General features: G+C 27.5%; 1 protein-coding gene across 4 annotated transcripts in view; it reads right to left on the bottom strand.

Moving 5' to 3' along the window:
* The window catches only part of LOC132919645 (fasciclin-1), a 61,283-nt gene that overhangs the window by 14,566 nt on the left and 24,726 nt on the right, over positions 1-21,991 (bottom strand). For 3 of the 4 annotated variants that reach the window (XM_060981397.1, XM_060981400.1, XM_060981399.1), the window contains exons 1-2: positions 21,172-21,654; positions 655-799 (exon numbers count right to left, since the gene is read on the bottom strand). In XM_060981397.1, the coding sequence (XP_060837380.1) occupies positions 655-799; positions 21,172-21,309 (283 nt within the window). In that variant the 5' untranslated portion in view covers positions 21,310-21,654. Of the gene's footprint in view, positions 1-654; positions 800-21,171; positions 21,655-21,991 lie in introns of those variants that run through there. The other variant, XM_060981398.1, reaches the window with a different exon arrangement.

The following is a 21,991-nucleotide window of genomic DNA, read 5'->3' as shown; positions in this document are numbered from 1 at the left end:
TATCACCCTCGTGTTTACTCATAATATTGATCTCACTTAAAATTATAATATAAGGTTCATTTGTACTAGATAGTATAATGAAATATAATAGTTAAACAGTACTTAATATAAAAATATAGTCTATTATTACTATTATTATTTTTTTTAAATATTTGACCATAATAAAATTGTTGTGTTGTTCCTAATAAATGGATTAATTTATTTTAAATTGACCAATACTTATTGATAATTATTTATATGATTGTTAACGTAAACGTATGTCTAACATGGTTGTATAGAAGAAATATTTTATTAAATAAAATCTAAACTTATACCAGCTTAAAATTAAGTCTATTGACTAAAGAATCGAAAATAAATACAATATATTATAGATACCTAATAAATAATCTAAAAACTGTCATTTTCTTTCATAAAAGTAACAATAACTACTTCAACAAAATATATACATTCATTTATTAGAAAAGAAAATGAATAATACATTTTTATTATCTTAGTTCCCAGTAGGGATTAAAAATGTACATCTGAACCCTATTAACGAGTACCCAACCAACCATATCCTTTGGGAGTGTTTATATATACCATGAATTTCATATATTATTTACACATCCTAAATTGTAGTTGGTAATCGCTAAAAAAAAAACTGCTGTTACTCACTTATATGGTAGCACGGTAAATATTCATCGTCATTATCTTGTTTAGTTGACTTCATAAACGCTTCGTTGTGCGGAGCAAACACAGTAACACTTCTCAAATGTATCGTCGTGTTGGCAATTTGATTTCTTTCGATAATACTATAGATCTGAAACAATACATAAAATAAATTGTAGATAAAAATACTATTATTCTCTAGGTACTAGAAGATCTTAGATTACTTCAAATCATCACAATCGCAATATCGAAGGTGTGAAGTTTGCACGAAGCACCACACCACTACTTTGTTAACTATACTAACCTCATTAGTTATTGAAATACATAGTTTTAATAAAGAAAATAAAAAAAGGTTTTTGTTGAATGTATTTAAATAATTCCTATGAGTTATTTATTTCCAACAACGAATCGCAGCACGAACAGTTTGTTATTCATTATATCTAATAAGTAATGGCAAGATGGGTTTCTTAAAAGGACGCCATACCTGCAGAATACATTTTATGACGTTAGCTTTAATATTAAAGTAAATTTACCTATTATTAAATTTAAAGGTAAAAATATTATCTAGACAATGGCATATGCTTTTAATGATATTATTATTTTAAAGTGAGTGACAGCTATGTAAAATATAACAACTTTAATATGTAAAATAGCATAATAATAATAGTCCATGGAAAGTGATACTGTAGTTACATCCGAATGATTAAAATAGAAAATACTTTATATTATGATAAATCGTTGCATGCTTTCTGTGGTTTACTAAAATGATAAAAAATTACCAATTATTTTGTATTTTTGTTTATAGTTTATATGGGGCGTAGTTATAATATGTCAAATTCAATTAAAACTGACGTGATGTACACGTCAATGTCAAATACAAACATTTTTTAATGATGAAAAAAAAAGTATAATTTAAGTAAGTATATCTAGTTAAAAAAATATATATTAATCAAACTAAAACGTTTGAGATTGAATAAGTCACGATTATGTATGATTTTTGATACGACTAATATCAATTAACATAGAGATAAAATCTAAAACATTTCAAAAATTAATATGGTACTTCATTGATAATTTATTAAATGATTAAACGAACGAAATATATGGGCGAGGTTATTTCTGTGTATAAATATATGTAATTTATCACAGGTCAAAAATAACTGTATAACAATTTAAAATTAAACGTTAAAAAATATGATTCAACACACTATACACACCATAACCAGTTTTGGAAACTAACATATTTATGTGACACCCGGTATATTTTTTGGCATTAATACTTATTTCATTATTTATTTTTTGTTTACGTCTTGGTTCTCAATTTGTGATCAAATTTATAGAATTTTAAAATACGAAAATAAATGCTTTATTTAAACTACCAGACACAACAGTTAATTATGCTTTAAGGCATATCTTAGACCTTTATTAAATAACACCAAAACAAAAAGTTGATTATTATTAGACACGCAACCCCATCTCAGTGGTTGCGTGCATCTACTACTAAAACAGGGTAAATAATAATAATTAAACAGCTAGGAACCATTATCTGGATTGCTTTTTTTTTTATGGCTCAACAGACGAAGTGAGTGAAAATATGACTAATGCTCCCGCTGCCTTGCACCACCTATAGTGGTGTTGACAGGCCAATTTTTTGAGATGGGTTCAGAGTATAAGTACTACCAAAATAAAACAAAATCAAAAGAAACAACGCCTTAAAAATTCGTTAAACAAGTCAATTTTTTGACTCTTTCAAAATGTTATATGAACTCATTTATTCTAATATTTTTTACTCGATTTTTGAGCAACAATAAAATTTTAAGATAATATTCACCTAACTACAAATCGTATTAACTCCACAATGCATAGAACTACAATATTGTATATTGTCAAAACTCGACTCAGTCAACAATATCCATTAAAAATAATTTATTTATTAAAATATCATAACTAAGTGTCTAAAGTACAATATAAAAACATTATATTTTGGTTTAGGTACTGTTCTTATTCAAAAATCATAGATTACATCTGTGGCTGATCTTTCATTAGTTATATAATATATCTCTTTCTTTTTATCCTCATCGTATTGTTTAAAATAATCGTATAAATAGCTTCTAATCTAAAATCTATTATTCGTATTATAAATATTATGCCAGTGATTTCATATCCATACCCCCTGCGCGGCACTATTAACAAGCTGGGAACCCCTTGTAGGGCAAACGGGCGAACATGTAAAAAACCCTAACCCTAGCATTAAATCGATACCGCCACAGAAAATAAAAGTTAACGGACAATCCCAAGAGTTTAATATTAGCTCTTGATCTTGGAAAATTAGAATGCACATTATACGATTTTATGTACGTTAGAATACAATTTTAATACTTGTACACAAGTACCAAATAACATTAACGTTGATATTTAGTTTATTTCACAATACTAATATACTACAATACTTCGTTGAATACCACCAATTTCGGAAAAATACTTTTAAATATAACTACTATAGAAAATATTCATGATTACACGACACCTACTATTTCGTAGTCAAAGTTAGTCCTTTGACTAAGATAATACGTCCAAAACAAAAAAAAATACTTATGGGAGTCCACCTTTAATAATTTGTATTATTTTGTTTTGTATACACTGTGTAATTTAGGTAAAACAGCGTAAAAAATTGTACGAACAAATGTGGTTTTGCTTAAATTCGACAATACAAAGATATATCACAATTAAAGGCGAACAAATAAATTTTATTTCAAATGTTTGTATTTATCATGTATTGTTCTTAAAAGCTTGTAAATATTTGTCAAGCATTATTATGCTTATTTTTTTTACTCTATTCGGTTATTAGAAATAACAATTAAATAAATAAACACATTTCATACCATTTAAGATATTTATTGTTTTAACACGTTTGTCATTTTTGAATGGCGTAGAAGGCAATTGTAAAATAAAAACATTTGATTAGATTTGCCAACAATAATTAGCAGATAAGCGTAGAAGACCAATAGAATTCTTAATTTTTAGTTTTCAAGAAATACATACATTGCATTAAAAAAATATATTATAATAAGTAATTGAAAGTTTCAAAATATACAAATCTGTAAAAAAGATCTAACACAGTAAAATTATAATTGAATATATGAATATAATTCATTTAAGATATATACAACTTTGAATAGGAAATTGATTTGAAGTACCGGTAGTGAATGAGAATATTTAAAAGGCGTGGTTGATTTTTACTTGTCGAGGTCACATGAGTTTGTTAACAATTATTATTAAGTACATAAATGGGATGGAATGTTGCCGTTATAATTGAAAATCTGCCAAACAATACGAAAACTTAAGAACTACAAAAACATCATCCAATGAACGTTTAAATTTAAGAAAAAAAATTAATCTTATAATTAATGAACATTAAATACACATACAAAAAAAAAAAAATTAAAAAAATATCTTAATGTCTTGAATTTATTTTATATTACTTACATAAATAAAGTATACATTTTTCTTTTTAAAACAATGAACTATTGACTGAGAATATTAAACTAAGTTAACTATGCACTTAATTGGTATTTTTTTTTTAAATCCAGGAAACTAGCAAGGTCAAAAAAAAAATTATTAATTAATTTGTGGTGAATCACCAATTTACAACTATGCATGTGTCATACTCTGAATTGTTTGTAAATTCACTGTGTAGGATACTCAATGTGAATTCTTCAAAATTTACAAAAAATATAGAGATATATCTTTTAGATTCTGTGCGGAGCGATGAATGTTTTTTATTACGTATTACTTAGTATAATAAATAATTTAAATTTTATCTATTTACAATTTACAGAGAAAAACATCAAATAAATTTCAATATTTTTTTTCTTATAGTTCAATAACTTAACAAGAATAGCTTACAACTTTTCCATACTTCGTATTTTTCTAGAAATTATTAAGATTCAATACAGTAATATAATATCTAAAATAAATTTATTAATAGGTAATTTATAAATAGGTAATAACTAATAATATATATTTTTTTTAATTAGATGAACAATTCATAACAAGATAAAGAACGAAACAGATAAATTGATAGGTAATTGATAAAACGTTATGACATAATAAATTTTCGTAATAATCAAAAAGACAAAGGATAAGTTAAGAATAATGAAGTCCCACATAAGAAGATAATTTTAATCACGATTTTTCTTCAATTGTATACGTTAATCCGTGACATCCATTAAAAATAAAATATTTATTGCATAATCAAAACTGTAGTTACGTTATAATATAATATACATATAGACTGAATATAATAGCAGTATAATTCCACCACTTTTATCGTTTAAAATTAAACTATAATCAAGCAATGAGAAACGACTAAGAAATATTATTAATACAATGAATCACATCTTTTAGATACGTTTGGTTGTGACCAGCGAGCAGCTCTGAATATAATATTCGGCTTGAATTTACATTGCTTATTTTTCCAAATACATTCTCCCCTATACACACTATTATTATTTATTATTACTTTTTTTACGCTGTACTAACTCTAGATCGTCTGTATTATTGTCCCGTTGATAATTCTACGCCAGTACTCGTTACTATTACCCTATTGGGTAATAAAACCGGCCCTCCCAGTTTTTTTTCCAACATAGATCCCTAAGTTTCCGGGGTTAGCTATCGATTTAGCTGGGAAACGTTTAGGGGGCTTCAGTACGACCTCCGTGCAATGTAATATGTGTATATATATGTGTGTGTTTCCTATGTGTGTGCATGTAACGCTTTAAGAATAATATACATTATTTTGTGCACGTGTATAGAAAAGAAGGTTTGCTAGTTGTAACATTGTGACAACCGTGCGACAAGATCCCAAATTGTCTGAAATATAAATCTTTCAAAGTGATGAGATCAATTAAAAGTGAATTTGCGCCATTAATATAATATAAATATAGCATGATATTGCATGCAATCATTTGAATTTTATATTTTTTGGACCCCGCAACTTTTTTACATTGTTCAGAAACCTATATAATCAATGTTTTTACACTTGAACCAAGAGCAGAATTAAGTAGCAATAAATATGTTTCATTATTATTATTTGTTTCAACTATAACTTATAATCATTGAATATGGTAATTCTAAAATAATATCTAAGTAATATACATTTTACTAGATATACAAACATATTTAAACAAAATAGTGAGTCATATATCGTATATATGATTATAAAAAAGTAAAGATTTTTTTATTATTTAAATTGGAAGACAAATAATTCAATTGTATATGTAAAATTGTAAAATGATATAATATCATACGATTTTAAAGAATAATTTTTTGAAATGTGAATATTACACTAATTTATTGTTTAATAAAATACAACATAAATAGCTTACTTAATCATTAAAAATTGATAAATAGATACGTGGTTTTTTTTTTTTTAGTAAGTACGATTAATTAAAAACCCAAATTGTTTTCTTCTCGTAGCATCGTGTATAATATATTTAAACAATTAATGAGTAATATTTAACATAATTTTTCAATATTAATTGGAATTTTAAAAAACCAATTAAAGTTTATCTATGTTACAAATAACATATTACTTAGGTACACAAACACAAAGTAAATATATTTTTTAAATGTATTAACAAAATAAAACCAACAACAATTTGTTTGTATAATCGTAACATACATATACAATTTCACGTAACAAAAGATCAAAAGATTCAGTATTAATCAAGATTATAGCAACCCTTCAAGGTATATCAAGGGTGTCATCACAGCTGAGCACGTACAACGATGGTATTTTATAGCATATTTTTTTACGGAGAAACAATGAAGAAGTTTTTTTACTAAAGCCACTAATTTGGTTATATTATAACCAACTATCTATTTATAATCTTCACAAAGTGTTAATAACAAAGCTTAAGCCTCGCGATATGGTGACATGACGATAAGGTCACTTACTAATATGATAATAATTCGGTGTAATTTAGTGAGTTTAATTTTTTATACACAGATAAAAATGACAAATATAGGAATTTATCTTAATTGTGATGGAAGTAAGAAATATAAAAGGGAGTTAACACTTTAAACATTATGTATTAGCATAGTGACCCGTTTCTACGGTTCAAAGTTAATCGTCACAAATAAACAACCTCAAGACGAAAAAACGTCATATGAAATATAATACATAGGAAAATTGCGCAGTACATTAATTTCCCTCCGGTATGCATGCGACTAGAGTATAATATCATTTTATTTTCATAATACTTATTAATGGACGCAATAGTGACTGTTTTAAACTAAATTGTACTATGCCTGGTGGGTCACGACTACGACTTTCGTAGTGAAAGTGATTAAATTGCCAGAGACCCACTAGCGAATTGTATTGTTCATTATTTATTTTATAAAAACAAAAGTAACATTAAAACAGCTCGTTTTAAAGAAACATATAAACTTGACCTTGCGTCGCAGTTAATTATAATCGATCGCTTTTCCCAACGATATAATATACCTTCGAACCGGTTAGCTAACGTATGTGTTCCATTTATTCCACAATACAAGCAGGAAATGGCGCCAAACGCGCTACTAGGTATATTGAGGCACACCTACTCAACTCACCTTATATATTATATATATGAATATTTTTTCTTCTGAAATCAGAACTCAAGAGTTTTAAATAATATAAATTATAGGTTATCAAGACAGACATATGCATCATAAAATGTATTCAAATTTACTACAGCAAAACTTAAATATTTATGTTATACATATCGACATAACGAATACAATATACATACTTAAAAGATAAATGTACTATTGGTTTTAATACATTGCAAAAACATATTAAAACAGAAATCGTTCAAAAAACAATTTTAAAATATGATATTGTTTTATTTTATAGGTAAGTAATAACACGGATAAATTAACTTTTAAATTTTCGTTTAATTATTATACCCAAACCCGTTATAATAGAAGCATAATTATTGTTTGTATTCGTATTACATTTTCATGACGCAGATTACAACTATGACCTAAATTCAAAAGAACTATTCAACAAGAAAACTAGGTTTATGAGTTAAAAAATAGTTCTATGAAAATCCTCAATAAATCAAATTTATTTTTTCGAATAATATATACAATATACATATAAATATATACAGGAATACGTATTAAAAATACGACAGAAGATCGTTTAAAAAATATTAGTAATTTTCAATAAATAATTGACCTATATAGTATCAGTTATATACTATATTATTATATTAATATTTATATCTGAAACAACAACAGTGAAAATTGCAACAAATCCATTATAATAGGACAAAGATAATTAAAATAAAGTATTTAATAAATTCAATGATTATAAACACGCTTTTAATATATTTTGTACGTTTAGTATAATTGTATAAATATAAAATGTATCCTTTACATTTTATACTCACTTTAATATTTAACATGCACACTATAACACTATAAATAGGTAAATATTATGATTAAATTGTATTTTTTAATATGATATTTAAAATAGTATATTTTCTAAAAAATATAAACATATTTAAACGCGTTTAAAAATAGACACTACTTATTATGAGTGCCATATTAAAATGTGAAAACGCAAAAAAAACATGATATTAATGTTAATTTGGTTCGCTTAGGTCTTATAAAATTCACACCATTTTAATATGTTGCAATAATTTCTACCATAATGAAATATAGTTAAACAACAAAGTAAAACTTAACTACACAACTAATGTTTTTCTATCGAGTAAAAATAAGTAACATTAATCAGCAAAAAAATTCAAAGCAATTTGGCTATCTGTGATAATATGTACAAAATGAATATGTATTTGTTTTATATAATTGACATGACTTATTATTTCAACGTCCGCGCGTACATTTCATTGGCCAAGCAGGGGAGAAATTAAAGAGGGCGCCAACAACACATTCAAATGACCCTTCTAATAGGAATTATGTGAACGTAAGGGGCACCGAGTGTTACCATGACGACCATATAGAGTATATGTATATACAATGTATACATATAAACATTGTTTTATTTAAATAAAAAGAAACAATACATCAATTTTTATTATTACTATCATTTATAAAAACCGTTTAGCGACCTAAATACGGAAACTATTGGTCGGACGGACAAAGTAATTGCTTTAAAGTTGCTTGTGATGATGGATGATTAATGAAATTCAAATCTACGAAGTGACGTCAGCCAGTGCTATGTTGTAGGTGTTTTAATATGTCCGTGGTTCGTCCATTCATATTATATAGGTAATAGCAATATGAATGGTAAATGCTGTTTTGTAATTACAATTTAATATTTTAGAAGGTATTTGCTAATAAATCATTGATATTTATTAAACTAGTTCTAATAAATAAAAGTAATTTTATAAATTAAACTTTTATTTTTTTATTATACCTAATAAAATAACCAATCTAAATTGTATTATTATTATTATAATAAATAATTTAGAAAACAAAACAAAAAAGGTTCCTACTTCGTTTTACAAATAAAAAAAATAAAATAAAATTATATACTTAATAAAATAATATATACATAATAGGTTGATAAATACATTACTATACTACACTATGGAAGGTATTTTGTAAAAATTTTAAATTAATTAAATAGCCTACTCCAGTATCAGAATCAAATATGATAATTATATATCAATAATATTAATCCACGATTATAAATAAAATAAAAATGCACATACACTTAAAAAATATGTATTGTATTATGATTAAAGACATTACACTAGAAATCTAACGAAATAAATAATAGTCCACCACAAGATAAGATAAACTTAGAGCCACGTAAAATAAAATAGGTATAGAACATTATTGTACAAAACAAAAAAGCTTCCTAATGACATTTTCGCATTATTTATCAGTTTGTTATGAAGTTCAAATCACAAGTATAGTATATAAATAAAATGTACGTAAAATTACTAAAAATATTTTTGAAATATTAGGAATTAATATATAATAAATTATATTACTAAATTATTAAATATACAATGTATATTATACATGCTAGTTATTTTATGATATCCGCCAAAAAGGGTAGCAAATATTTAAGGTTCTTACTAAAATTAAAAGAAAATACCTTTTATCATAAAAAAATACCTGGTAAGATTGAATTTATTTATTTTTATAAATTTAAAAATATGTAAAGGTAATTACAAATAGAAGTGAGGTAACAATAATAATAAATAGATTAAACTACAATTTATTCAACGACAATGAAGAATTGTATCCGTAACTAATTAACCTTTGAATATAATTATTAAACAATTTTAAATTCCAGTAGAAGCAACTATAAATGTAATAGTCTTACATAAATATTTCTAGAGAATATTCTATTTGGTATATGAATCAATGGTTAATTTAACTAAATTATTTTTACACGATATCACATGAATATTAGAATAATAGAATATTGTATAATATATTACACCTATCAAGATATATATTATATTATATACATACATAAAAGATTATAAATATGTTAAAAATACTACAAAGTAGGTTTTCAGGAAAAATTGATATAATCATTTTGTATGATGTACAATTTAATAGGTAAAAATGCAATTTTCTACAAACCACCATTTTTTTTATTCGTCCGATATCAAAATACCACCCCACATGGCCACATTAGTCAATAATGATACAAATATTTTTAGTTGTCGACTTTTCTGATAAATTTATCAAAATTATTCAAAATTTCGAAAAACTCAATTTTATGAGTTATATTGTTTTTATATAAATAAAATATTATAATAGTATCGAATATTATAAGTTATAATATGTAGAGATTATAATAAAATCTACCAATCAATGTTATAGAAACACATATGTCAGTTTATCTCAGTTAAAATATATGTTAAATTATCTGTTTAACTCTTTGTTTAATTCTTGCATTTTTAGACCAGTGTTTGAGTAACATTTTAATATTTCGTACAATCTCAAAACTTCTAAAACCACACTATCAACTATTCAATAATTTTATTGAATTATTTATCATATACTTAGGTACCGATACTAAATAAATAAATAAATAAATATAAATAGGTAGTACAAGCTTATAAATTATCTATTAAAATATTAAAAATCATACCAAAAGATAATATTTTAAGAATAAAACAAAAATTATTTTATTTTATTACATATCACAAACATAGTATACCTACCTTTTTATAATCATTTTAGTTTTAATTTTTAACTAAAATTTAACCTAAATTTATAATAATAGCTAGATATGGGTACCACTACGCTAACAAGATATAAACAAAAATAATTTGAATTGTATACATTTTTTTTTATCCAAGCTAGGAATACACCTTAAAGTACATCAAACGGAACGACAGTGGCTCGTTGAACTCATTTTACCACGGTTTAAAATCCTTTGTCATTGCCTCTGTGTGATCATCCTACAATTAAAAGACGATTTTTGATGCACAATTAATCATCTGAATCAAGATCACAGGTTCAAAGAGTCCCCTTCTACTTTAAACCTTCTATATGTATTTTATTTTTGATTACTCATCAAACATTTACACTCTGTTAAACCGTATCAATACGTGACATCCCTTAAAGTAATACAGAGATTTTTTTAACTAATTATATAATTACTCTATATACTTATTAGTTAGTTAAATTACTAATTATTACCAATTATAAAATAATAATTTTTAAATGCGTGGATTTATGATTGTATAATAATGATCCACATACACATTTATTAATCTAATTATCATAATTATTGATCATTATAAACCTAAGGTCATTTGTACTTTTAATTTACTATACTAAAAACTATATGTAATTATTACATTTTGACCTTTTTAAATACTTAATAAATAATAATACAACTAATTTATTTAAACATAGAAAAGAAGCTTTGTTTAAATATATGTGTAGTAACATAATTATCTATAGAATAATAACTAAAAAAAATTTGTATTAAAACACATTGATTAAAAATTGTTCAGTTCAATAGAAATAAATGAAAGAATTATGAAATGTAATATCCAATAAAAATTCAAAATAATATAAATTTAAAACATATATAATCTTGGCGTATATATAATCTTCATACAATTTAATAAAAGATTCCAATATATTTAAATAGTAATTTCAGAAACGGTAAATGTGTGTACGGTTTGTTAGATAGTTAATAAATACGTAAACACAATAAAATAGGCGGCTTTAAAATAATATTTGCTTTTTATATAAGTATATATACCTAATAACTTAAAAAATATCTGTTTAATAAAATACGTCTAAATACATAATAAAGAGAGTATATTCATATTACAGAATTATCGATGACAAATATTTTAATTCATGCATATGTAAACATTATACATATTGATCAAGATATTTGATATAATGATACCTAACGACATAAATTAAGGTTAGAGTTATAATCAAATATAAAACTAAAATCAAAAAAATTAAAATAAATAATAATATTTAATACTATTTTTGTAATTCTGACTCATGAACTCTATACTCTAAGATATCACTGTATAATTATATTTATTAGATATTTATATATACCGTGGGACACTGACTAATATTCTTTATTCGTTTGTTAAAGGGCACAAAAAAGGACCCGTATCTTTTGAATTGAACACAGCATCAAATCAAGTTTATGATTCTAGTCACTATTATAATTCTTTTTTTTACAATGCATTTTAATAGGATGATACTAATCCGGTCTCGGCATTGCACATAATACCAAAATAGAGGTATTTGATTATAATAGCATATTTAAAAAAAATAAAACAGGAACAAAATATTTAATTTAATTCAATCAAAATAGTATTAGTTATGATATATTCCAGTAGATTTTCAAACACATACTATTCCTGAATATAGAAGTGAGAACGACAATAGATGTTTACAAATTCTACAAACAAGTATATACAATCATGTAAAATATTTTGAGTATGCTTTTACAAAAACTTTTTGTACATAAATAAATATTAATATTCAGATGTAAAACATATTATTTTTATACGCATAGTGATTTTTGAAAATAGTTTCACACTGTAGAAATATTTCAAGTGTTCAGTTCAAGTGTTCACTTGTCCAATGAACGAAGAAAAGGTGAAAATTATTTTCCTAATTCTTGTCAAATCGGTTGTGTTGAAAGAAACAATAGAATCCAAACGACAACTATTATACAAACTACTACGATGTATCATTAAATGTCAATTACAGATAATAAACTCAATTACAAGAACGATAATTTCAACCTGATATAAAATCATTTAACCCTGTTACATTTCGGCCACATAAACTAACAGCAACCTATTTTTGCTCCCTTCCCCCCCCCCCATCAACACGTGTCTGTTTTTAAATAAAAACGATGAAAAATTACATGGTGACTTATAAAACTTATCCACACAAAAGAAATGAAATACGGATCTAAATTAATACATGTACGTAGTATAATAAATATTATGCTTTACTCAACAATAGCAGCGATTCGTGTTCTACTTGCTGTTGAGCCGTTGCGTTGGGACGTCTATTGAAAAAACGAACTAAATTTTTATGCACGTATCAAGGGAGACGTAACCTAAAAGACAAGGATACAAAAAAAGAGCGATTCACGTTATCACATGCATAAGATTTTTTACGTATAATTTTACTGGTAACTGCATTCGGTTCCGCAAAACATTCGTGGGAACTCGTAGATGATATCAACAACCGTGACATAGTGATTTTTGAAATAATAATATTTTAGAGGATTTTTAATATTATTATTATTATTATTGTTTTAAGTCATTTAGAAAGCGTAAGATAAGTTATTTATAATATTTACAAGTATGAGAAATAAATAAATGATATTTTAGTATTATTAGTAAATATTAACTTGAACAGCTTCAAATGCTCCTTATCCAATTAATACATTTTAAATTTCAAAATGTGTTAATATTAACTTATACAACTTGTGGTGAAAACTGACAGAATATCACAACTTTTAGAACTATGTATTTTGTTTCAATTTGAATTATACAAATTATAAATCATAATTACATAGAAAACATAAATATTGAATTCACCAATCAGTAAGCATAAAAAAGTATTGACTATATAACACTAAACCGTTGTTTTTTATGTAGATAAGCCATTCGTAATTTTTAGTGGTACCTATATTATATAGGCAGATCATTTCATAAACTATTAATAAATTATAAAAACACACAATTAAGTTTTACCACACTCACCAGAACTTATGTCTTGACTAATCTAAAATGTATTAAAATCTGTACGATGTACATTTATTTATTTATTAATCTATACCTATTGGTTATTTAGATAGTTAAATAATTGATACAAACTGCATTCTTCATTACTTAACCGATACAAATAATGTTATAATTATAAAATATTTATAATTAAAAAAATCAACGCAAATAATAATAAAATCAACATAATAATATTGAAAATATTATATTTTTTCCTATGAAACTTATTTATGTAGACAGTAACTATAATGGTTTTTATTATTTTAAAAATATTTCATTTAATGAATGTAAATTAAACAAAAGTTTTCAGTATCAAAAAAAGATGAATTTATTTTTGTTCAAAACAAAAAACTATTTTTTAGTCACATGTCTAATATTATAAAACTAATTTTCAATGTTTTAATAAACATTTATTTTAGTTTTTGTGAAAATTAATTTATTAAATCTAAATACTCATTAATCGTTATCTATTATGTTTTTAATTTATGAAAATTAAAACTTACAACATACCTAATTACTCATTTTATTTCAAAGTTAATTTATTGTGTATGTAAAAATTATCTAAGTCAAACCTAAAATGAATACCAGAACTAGTTATAAATATTATAAAATTTAATAAATATTTACATTAAATAAACTCAAAGAAGCTCTTTTTTCTTATTAAAATTAAATTTATATTCTATATTTGAAAATAATACAGGCGTTTTCGAACATCTGTTTTCTTTATAAATATAGCTAAAACTGAGTGAAACAATTCAATAAAAATGTATCATAGTAATATTATGTTTGTATTTATAAAACTAATTTGGTCATTTTTTTTGTTAAAGTCAAAAAATAAAACTTGAATAACTTTAACATTATAGTATTATATGTATATTTAAAATTTAAAAGTGACACACTCAAACATATTTCATGAAGAATTCGTAAAATATAGCATGCGTCACCCGAGTACCCGAGACTTATGTTGCACACAATAAATTCATTGATTTCAAAATCAAACCGTTTTTTTTTTAACAAAAAAAGATAATTCGCAAAAAACCAACTCCATTGAAAATGTTTCAAACATTTGTGATACACGCATTATTATAATATATTAAAAAGAGAAAAAGAGAATTATTCTTACACACAAAAGTTCATAAATAAATCAATTTATACACGCGTTGAGTCTAATATAAATATGTATAAATTATAATTTATAACAAATTGCTATAATAATATATTGTTTGACAAGATGATAAAATAAAAATAATAATTATGGGACAATGAATCTATACATGTATTTAATATAAGTACTACGTAGCCGCAAAGGTAAAATTAACTTTCTGCGGGATTAATTGTTTATGTACCGACAGGCATATGCACTTTGGCTAGCTAGGTCGTGGAAGTGTACAGCACAGCAGAGTTGATCGTTAGTGGTGGCCAGGAGGGGTGGTAAAATAATCCGCACGTAGAATAATTACAACGGCCAAACGTCAGTAGCCACACATATACCTATATACGCAGTACGTATAGTAGCTTACCATTATAAATATAGCTATCATCTGGCGACAACGGTGGAGGGAATCGGTTCTCCACACGCAGAGCGATACGCCTCACGGCCGCCGAACGTAATAAAAGTCGGCCGTGGCGCCGGATTTCTACCCCTATGGTGCTGTCGAGCCCTTCCCCTGAGGGTTCTTTAACCCTGCTACCCCGCACATCACGCTAAAGCCGCCGCCGCCCACGGCCCAATTCTACCACCGTCGCAGTGTTTTCGGGGTGCGCGCGCGCGTGATCAATATTTTTACAATACTGTATTACGACACACGCACACAGCACTCGGCGACGACGGCGGCACCCCCAGATAAAGTGAATAGCGCAAATATATGATAATATACTTATGTATACATTTTATTATTCTTGTCTGTACTTGTGCGTATATTATATGTACAGTATACATAGGTATATACAATATGTATCTAACAAATTATGGGGACTTGAGCTGTGTATACTACGGTTTTGGGTAAAATATAGAATTATTATACGCAGAAAACTTATATACAAATATATTATAATAGCCGGAAAGCTGCAGTTTTAAGCATCCACAACAATATTAAGTATATACTTAAACCTATAGTACGGCATGTATGTCACTGTTCTCGGAAAACGCTCATCTCCACCAGATAAAAATTGTAAATTACTAGTAATTTCACACAAATATGATTAAAAACAGAACATATATAAATGTATAATACTTAAAATTAATATAATATAGGTAATGCTTTACGCAGATCCGGAAATAACATATTTTATTTCGACCACGACCTTGCCGCCTTATTGCCAGTCCTAAATTCCTATAATATGTACGTGCACCTGACGCATCTACACATATATATTGTATAAAAATTATAATGTGTATAACACAGTTGGTCTTGTTAGGTATAGAATATATACGCGCAATGTATACACATGTATATGACGATATTAATACGCAACTGTGGTGCCAATCTACCAGATATGCAGTATTGATGACTAGATGTGCATTTTTTCGGGCACGTTAGTTTTATTTACTATTATTATTTCGAGTTTTTGGTGATCAAAAAAGCTTGTCAACCGACACATTGATAGCGTGATTTTAAGAAGTTTTAATTTAAAACTACTATATTTTACTCATAGACTCATGGAAAATGTCTCGCTAAAAGAGTGATGTACCACGCTGATGTTATTAAGACGAGCCGGGTCGATAAATAAAAACTTCGTATTATAAATAATATTTTATGTCACGCTTGCATTTAATCTTTTTCGTTATGTACTTATTAAAGTCTCTTTCAATAAATTCATAAATTTAAAAATAACTTTTTTTTATCAAATTGCTTTCAGGTTCTACTAAGGTTGTTAAATTATACTATTATGTGTATAACATACATTTTTGTTAAGCGAATATTATATCCATTCCAAGAATTAAAATGAAACATTTTTTACGGTGCAATTGTTAATTTCTCCAATGCATGTTAATTATTCATCGATTTTATTGTTCGGCTAGAATATTGATGATTTAACTTTTTTTTTATATAATAAAACGTGTACACAATCTATTGAATTTTCTATAAGTTAATAATCGATGTATATTCAAATCAGAATAAGTTATTTTATTTTTTAAATATTATATGGTTATACCAATGAGGTTTGGATTGACTGGATAAGTATCTTCCTATTCGTTTTTATTGTACTTTCTATCCAATAATTTAATCGTACAGTTAAAATATCACTCAAAAATAAAAACTACTGAATTGTTGGTAGTATATTACGGCCATTGCACTCGCAAATAACCACAAAACTACGCATCATTGAACAGCCATATTTCTAGTTTATTACCGTTTATTTAATAATATTTAATATAAAAAAATATAGATTCCCAGTCATGTACTATGAAAATTATTAAATAAGAACACTAAGATATATAAATGAAAACAAAGATATGAATCTAGATTCAAGAGTAGAGATTCACGATTTATTGTGCAATCTAAAAATATTTTCAAATATGGTTCGCCCAATGGCGGACGTGCATTCAGAAAGTATACAAACGATGACAGCAATAATTGAACCAGCACTGTACTTGTATTATAGCTTATATTTTATAAGTATAACGCTCTTAGCTGCTGCTCCAACAAGTTACATTCAGTTGTCACAGAATTACACCAATGATAATACTATTATTTTGTTGGTTTGAAATAAAATAAGGTAGACTGAAAATAAATAATTCTAACTTATAAGTATATAATCTGCAGAATCATCATGCTTCATATTTCGTCAGGAGCGATATGAAAATAAACTATACCTACACTCTTCTTTGGAAAAATTACTTGAAGTTGTTCTATTGATTGTAGATTTGAATGAAAAAAAAACAGTACACCTTTTATTATATAAAAATGATTTTTTACTGTGTGCTATCGACCAATAAAATTCCGTTTGATTACAGATACAATTGGTACAGACATAAAAATTATTACAATAAATATTTAATATCATAGTGACCACTTTATATATGATAAGTACATCATATTTAACAGAATATACATAATAATGTATACATTATGTTTTAGAGAGGATCTTATATATTTTTTTATTGTATTTTAAGTATTTAGCCTCATCTCCAATAATAACGCTTAATTTCTGTCTATGCCCTAATAGCTACCGAATAATATTATCACACTAAGTCAACTTTAAAAGAGATAAAGTACGAATACGTAACAAGTTGCAGAGCTGAACAGTCAGTATTAATCAAGTTCTAAACATACAAAATTATTAGGGCTTGTACATAATATACAAAACGAAATTTTGTTTAGTTATTTTAGCTAAAAAAAAAATCAATGCCTATATCAGTTCATATTGAATATTCAACCATTATATTTTCACATTGTGCTATATTATATTATAATATAGTTTTTAGTAGTCTCAAATGAATCACAATTGTAGTGAATACTTTTTGACTGTCATGAGAACAGCAACAAAATCATGATAGTACTTTTATACTTTTCTAAAAAAACATAATGATTGTATATTGCCATTAATCATAATCAGCTTTGAAGAAAAAATTTAAACGCCAAAGATACTTAATTATATAATATAAAATATCTGCTAAATAATAAATTAAACGACAGATATCATCATTACAATACATACTATGAACCTAATATTAAAACACTGAATCTTAGGTCATCACTTTACTATAATAACTAATAAGGTATATTATTACAAGGTATATTGTAATAAAAACGTATCTAAAATATAATTTTAAGTAGATGCACCGAAAATAAAAGAGAATTTATAAAGGGAAAATTACATAATATTTTAGTTTATACTTTATAATATAAATTCAGGTGAGTGTGTAGGACGCCCCCCAAAAACTGGTAGGATGTTCTATACTCAAGGTTAATGTCACGTATACAGAAATTTTAGAAGAGTTGAGTTGCGGGATATAATATTGCCAGGTGGTCACCTGGCAACACCTGCCGAAATATAACAACAATAGGCTGAGATAAATAGGGTTTACAAAGAGTCCGGATACTTTGCCAATTTATAGCAATGTAAATATGAATACAATAAATATATGAAAGAATAATATATATGAAGCTCAAGTAGTAAATATTATACATTTATTACAATAGAAGAATTAAATAACGATCACGTTAATAAACCACTAATTACAAGATATACACTAATGGTATACGTACGTCGTAAATGTAAAGGTAATATTTACAGACAAGTATTATAGGAATCTCTATAGACAAAATAAGAAAATTAATATTATCTACATGAATTATAGAACACTAAACTCTTAAAATAATATATTTATTGAGATGCGTAATAGCTTCTATTTAAAAAAAAAAATCAAAATTATAAAACAGTTGTAAATTGTAAACTGTTTTTTTCATATTAGCAAGGATATCTATATTTCTAAATCTCTATAATATACTTTCGTTAGATTAGTTAAATATATGACCTATAGCAAATATCATACCCTTTAACATCGAAACAAGTGCACGATTCGTCGTTGAATAATAATTATTGTATGGTCACATAATAAGCCATACCTCATATAGGTAGGTACGCAGATTAAATAAATAAAAACAAACCAGCTGGAAAAATATTCAAAACCTGTATATGACTCGAATATTCAATAATGTGTATAAGTGTACATTTATATTTTATAAAAACTGCCAAAATTAAGTATCTATCTATATAAAAGAAATATTTAGAAAATAATTGATAGTTTTCGAAGTAAAGGTTGTTAAGTGAATGGAGCATCAAAGAGTATTTACGAAATGACAATATCTCCTCACTTATTTGAACTACTGTTGAAATGTACTACATTAAAATAAAAAAAAGTATATAGTAGACTTTAAACATAATATTATACTGATCTCGTGTATAACATACATTGGACAGGATAAAACGGAGATGCATTAACCTCATGCACGCCAGCATTTCTGTATTACAATATATTGCTGGTTTATAGTCATATAGGTACACGCACAATGGGGTGTTTTTTTTCTCCTTTTCTTTTTGGAGCGTAAGATTATCAGGTTACTGGGCTTAGGGGCGGTGACGATTTGGCGAAGGTCTTTTGTACGTCCACAGAGTACAGTACATATAATATATTATATGGCATACACGACCACTACCTGCCTTTCTACCTATCTACCTACCTACATACACGGACTTGAAATTTGATTTTTTTTTTTGTTCGTCCTCCAAAAACACCTGGCGAACGATAGACGCTGCATGCAGTGCAACAACAGATCCGGCGTATATAATACAATATAGTATTATGTGCCTGGTCACGGTCCATCAGTGAAGTAGGCGGGTGGGAGGGGGGCATTGTAGTAATGGCGAATACCGGTTTATTGCGTCTCCGTCAAGCGTATTTAGTGGGTAACCTACACTAAGACGACGACTCCACCGCGAGAACAGTGATTTTTCCAATGTGGCGCGGCGGCAGCCGTGTGTTCGCATAACAGTAGATAACTATTTAGTAATAATCTGCCACGATAATTTCCGTTATTGGTTCCCGTGGTGGGCCCACAAAATTACAACAAATCGCATAATAAGTTTAGCAATTATACGTGCCGCCAAAATTTTCCTCCTCAGCGTCCCGGCATAATTACCTGTCGTTCTCATCTAATAGTCGGTACTCGGTACCACGTGTTCGAAACAATACAACAATTAAAAGGTAGGTATTAACATATTATAACATAGGTAATGCCTAGATATCGCGTCATGTCTCTTGAGAAAAAATATGTTTCCGGTATGACGACGACTTAGATGCCTGGGAATCTGGGTAACCGTTGCGCTAACAAGAATAATACAAAACCACAGCCACTCGTATAAAAATAATAGTGGAAGGGGGGACCCGTATGAAAGGAGGCTGATCGTTGGCTGCTGGACTCGCGATACTGACGGGGGATTTCGAAAGAACCGTTTCTATCTACTACTAATATATTATATATCTCACGTATCCATATATTATAAATTAGATTTCTCATTTGGCGTTTAATAATATAATAATAGTACCTACTATGTGTACCCATGCGAGTGATTTAATTTTCTGTATACTGATCGAAAACCTGTTTTCCGCAGATCTACTCAAGAGATTCGCGCGCCAACAAATTACACCGGTTAATAATAAACCGTTTTATGCACACAATAATATTATTGCCAATCTTATAGCTATCCTACATAAAATAATCGGTTATCACGATGATTTTTTTACCTCAGATAGATCACTGGTCCACGCCAGCGTGTCAATGACCGTCTTGTCGTTGCCGTTGAAGCTCAACGCGATTGTCGAACCGCATAGCAGCACTAAAAAGACCGCGGACGCAAAGCCCGTGGTGGCTGAAGATTTCATTTTAAAAATAAAGAAAATATCACTGGGGAAAAAAACGGAACACTGGAAAATTTTTAAAACTATTCTACGGAAAACGTTACTACTATTAATACTACTATTATATTAATAATATTATTATTATAACAACGTTAAAAACGGTAGGTAGGAAAGTTAAGTTTTAAAAAAAAAAACCGAAACTAATTCCCGTCGTAAAACATACTTGTTTGAAGACGAAACTACAGCGGACGGGCACTACCGAACAATAACTGGTACCTGTAAGACGGTAACGGACAGACTGATGGAAACAGGGAAAAAAACCGCGGGATGGTCGCCGGTGCTGTTGCGGCGAGATCGGTACAGCGTCTGCTGACGGCGCCCGGCGAAACTACGCGCGGCAGGCGGGCCAGTCCGTCCGGATCAATATTTCCCGCCACCGACGCGGCGCACTGCAACGGTCCCCCGCGCCGCTCACCGATCCATAGTTTTCGACCGGCGGCGAGTGGGGTGGTAACAGCTAGCGATGGCGATGATGGTCGTCGTCGTTGTGGCGGCAACGGTTAAGGCGGCGGTGGTCGTTATGGTGGCGGCGTCGCACGTCGTCATCGTCGGATGGATATCGGATATATTTTATTATTTCGAATTTTCCGCGTCCGCCAGCCCGGCGTATCGTGTGTCGGCCGCCGGTGTGATTGGAGGTCGTGTT

Source organism: Rhopalosiphum padi, chromosome 2 (assembly GCF_020882245.1).
Source record: "Rhopalosiphum padi isolate XX-2018 chromosome 2, ASM2088224v1, whole genome shotgun sequence".
In the NCBI taxonomy this organism is placed as follows: Eukaryota; Metazoa; Arthropoda; class Insecta; order Hemiptera; family Aphididae; genus Rhopalosiphum; species Rhopalosiphum padi.
The sequence above is the reverse complement of the archived record's forward strand: the minus strand, read 5'-3'. Positions and strand labels throughout refer to the sequence as shown.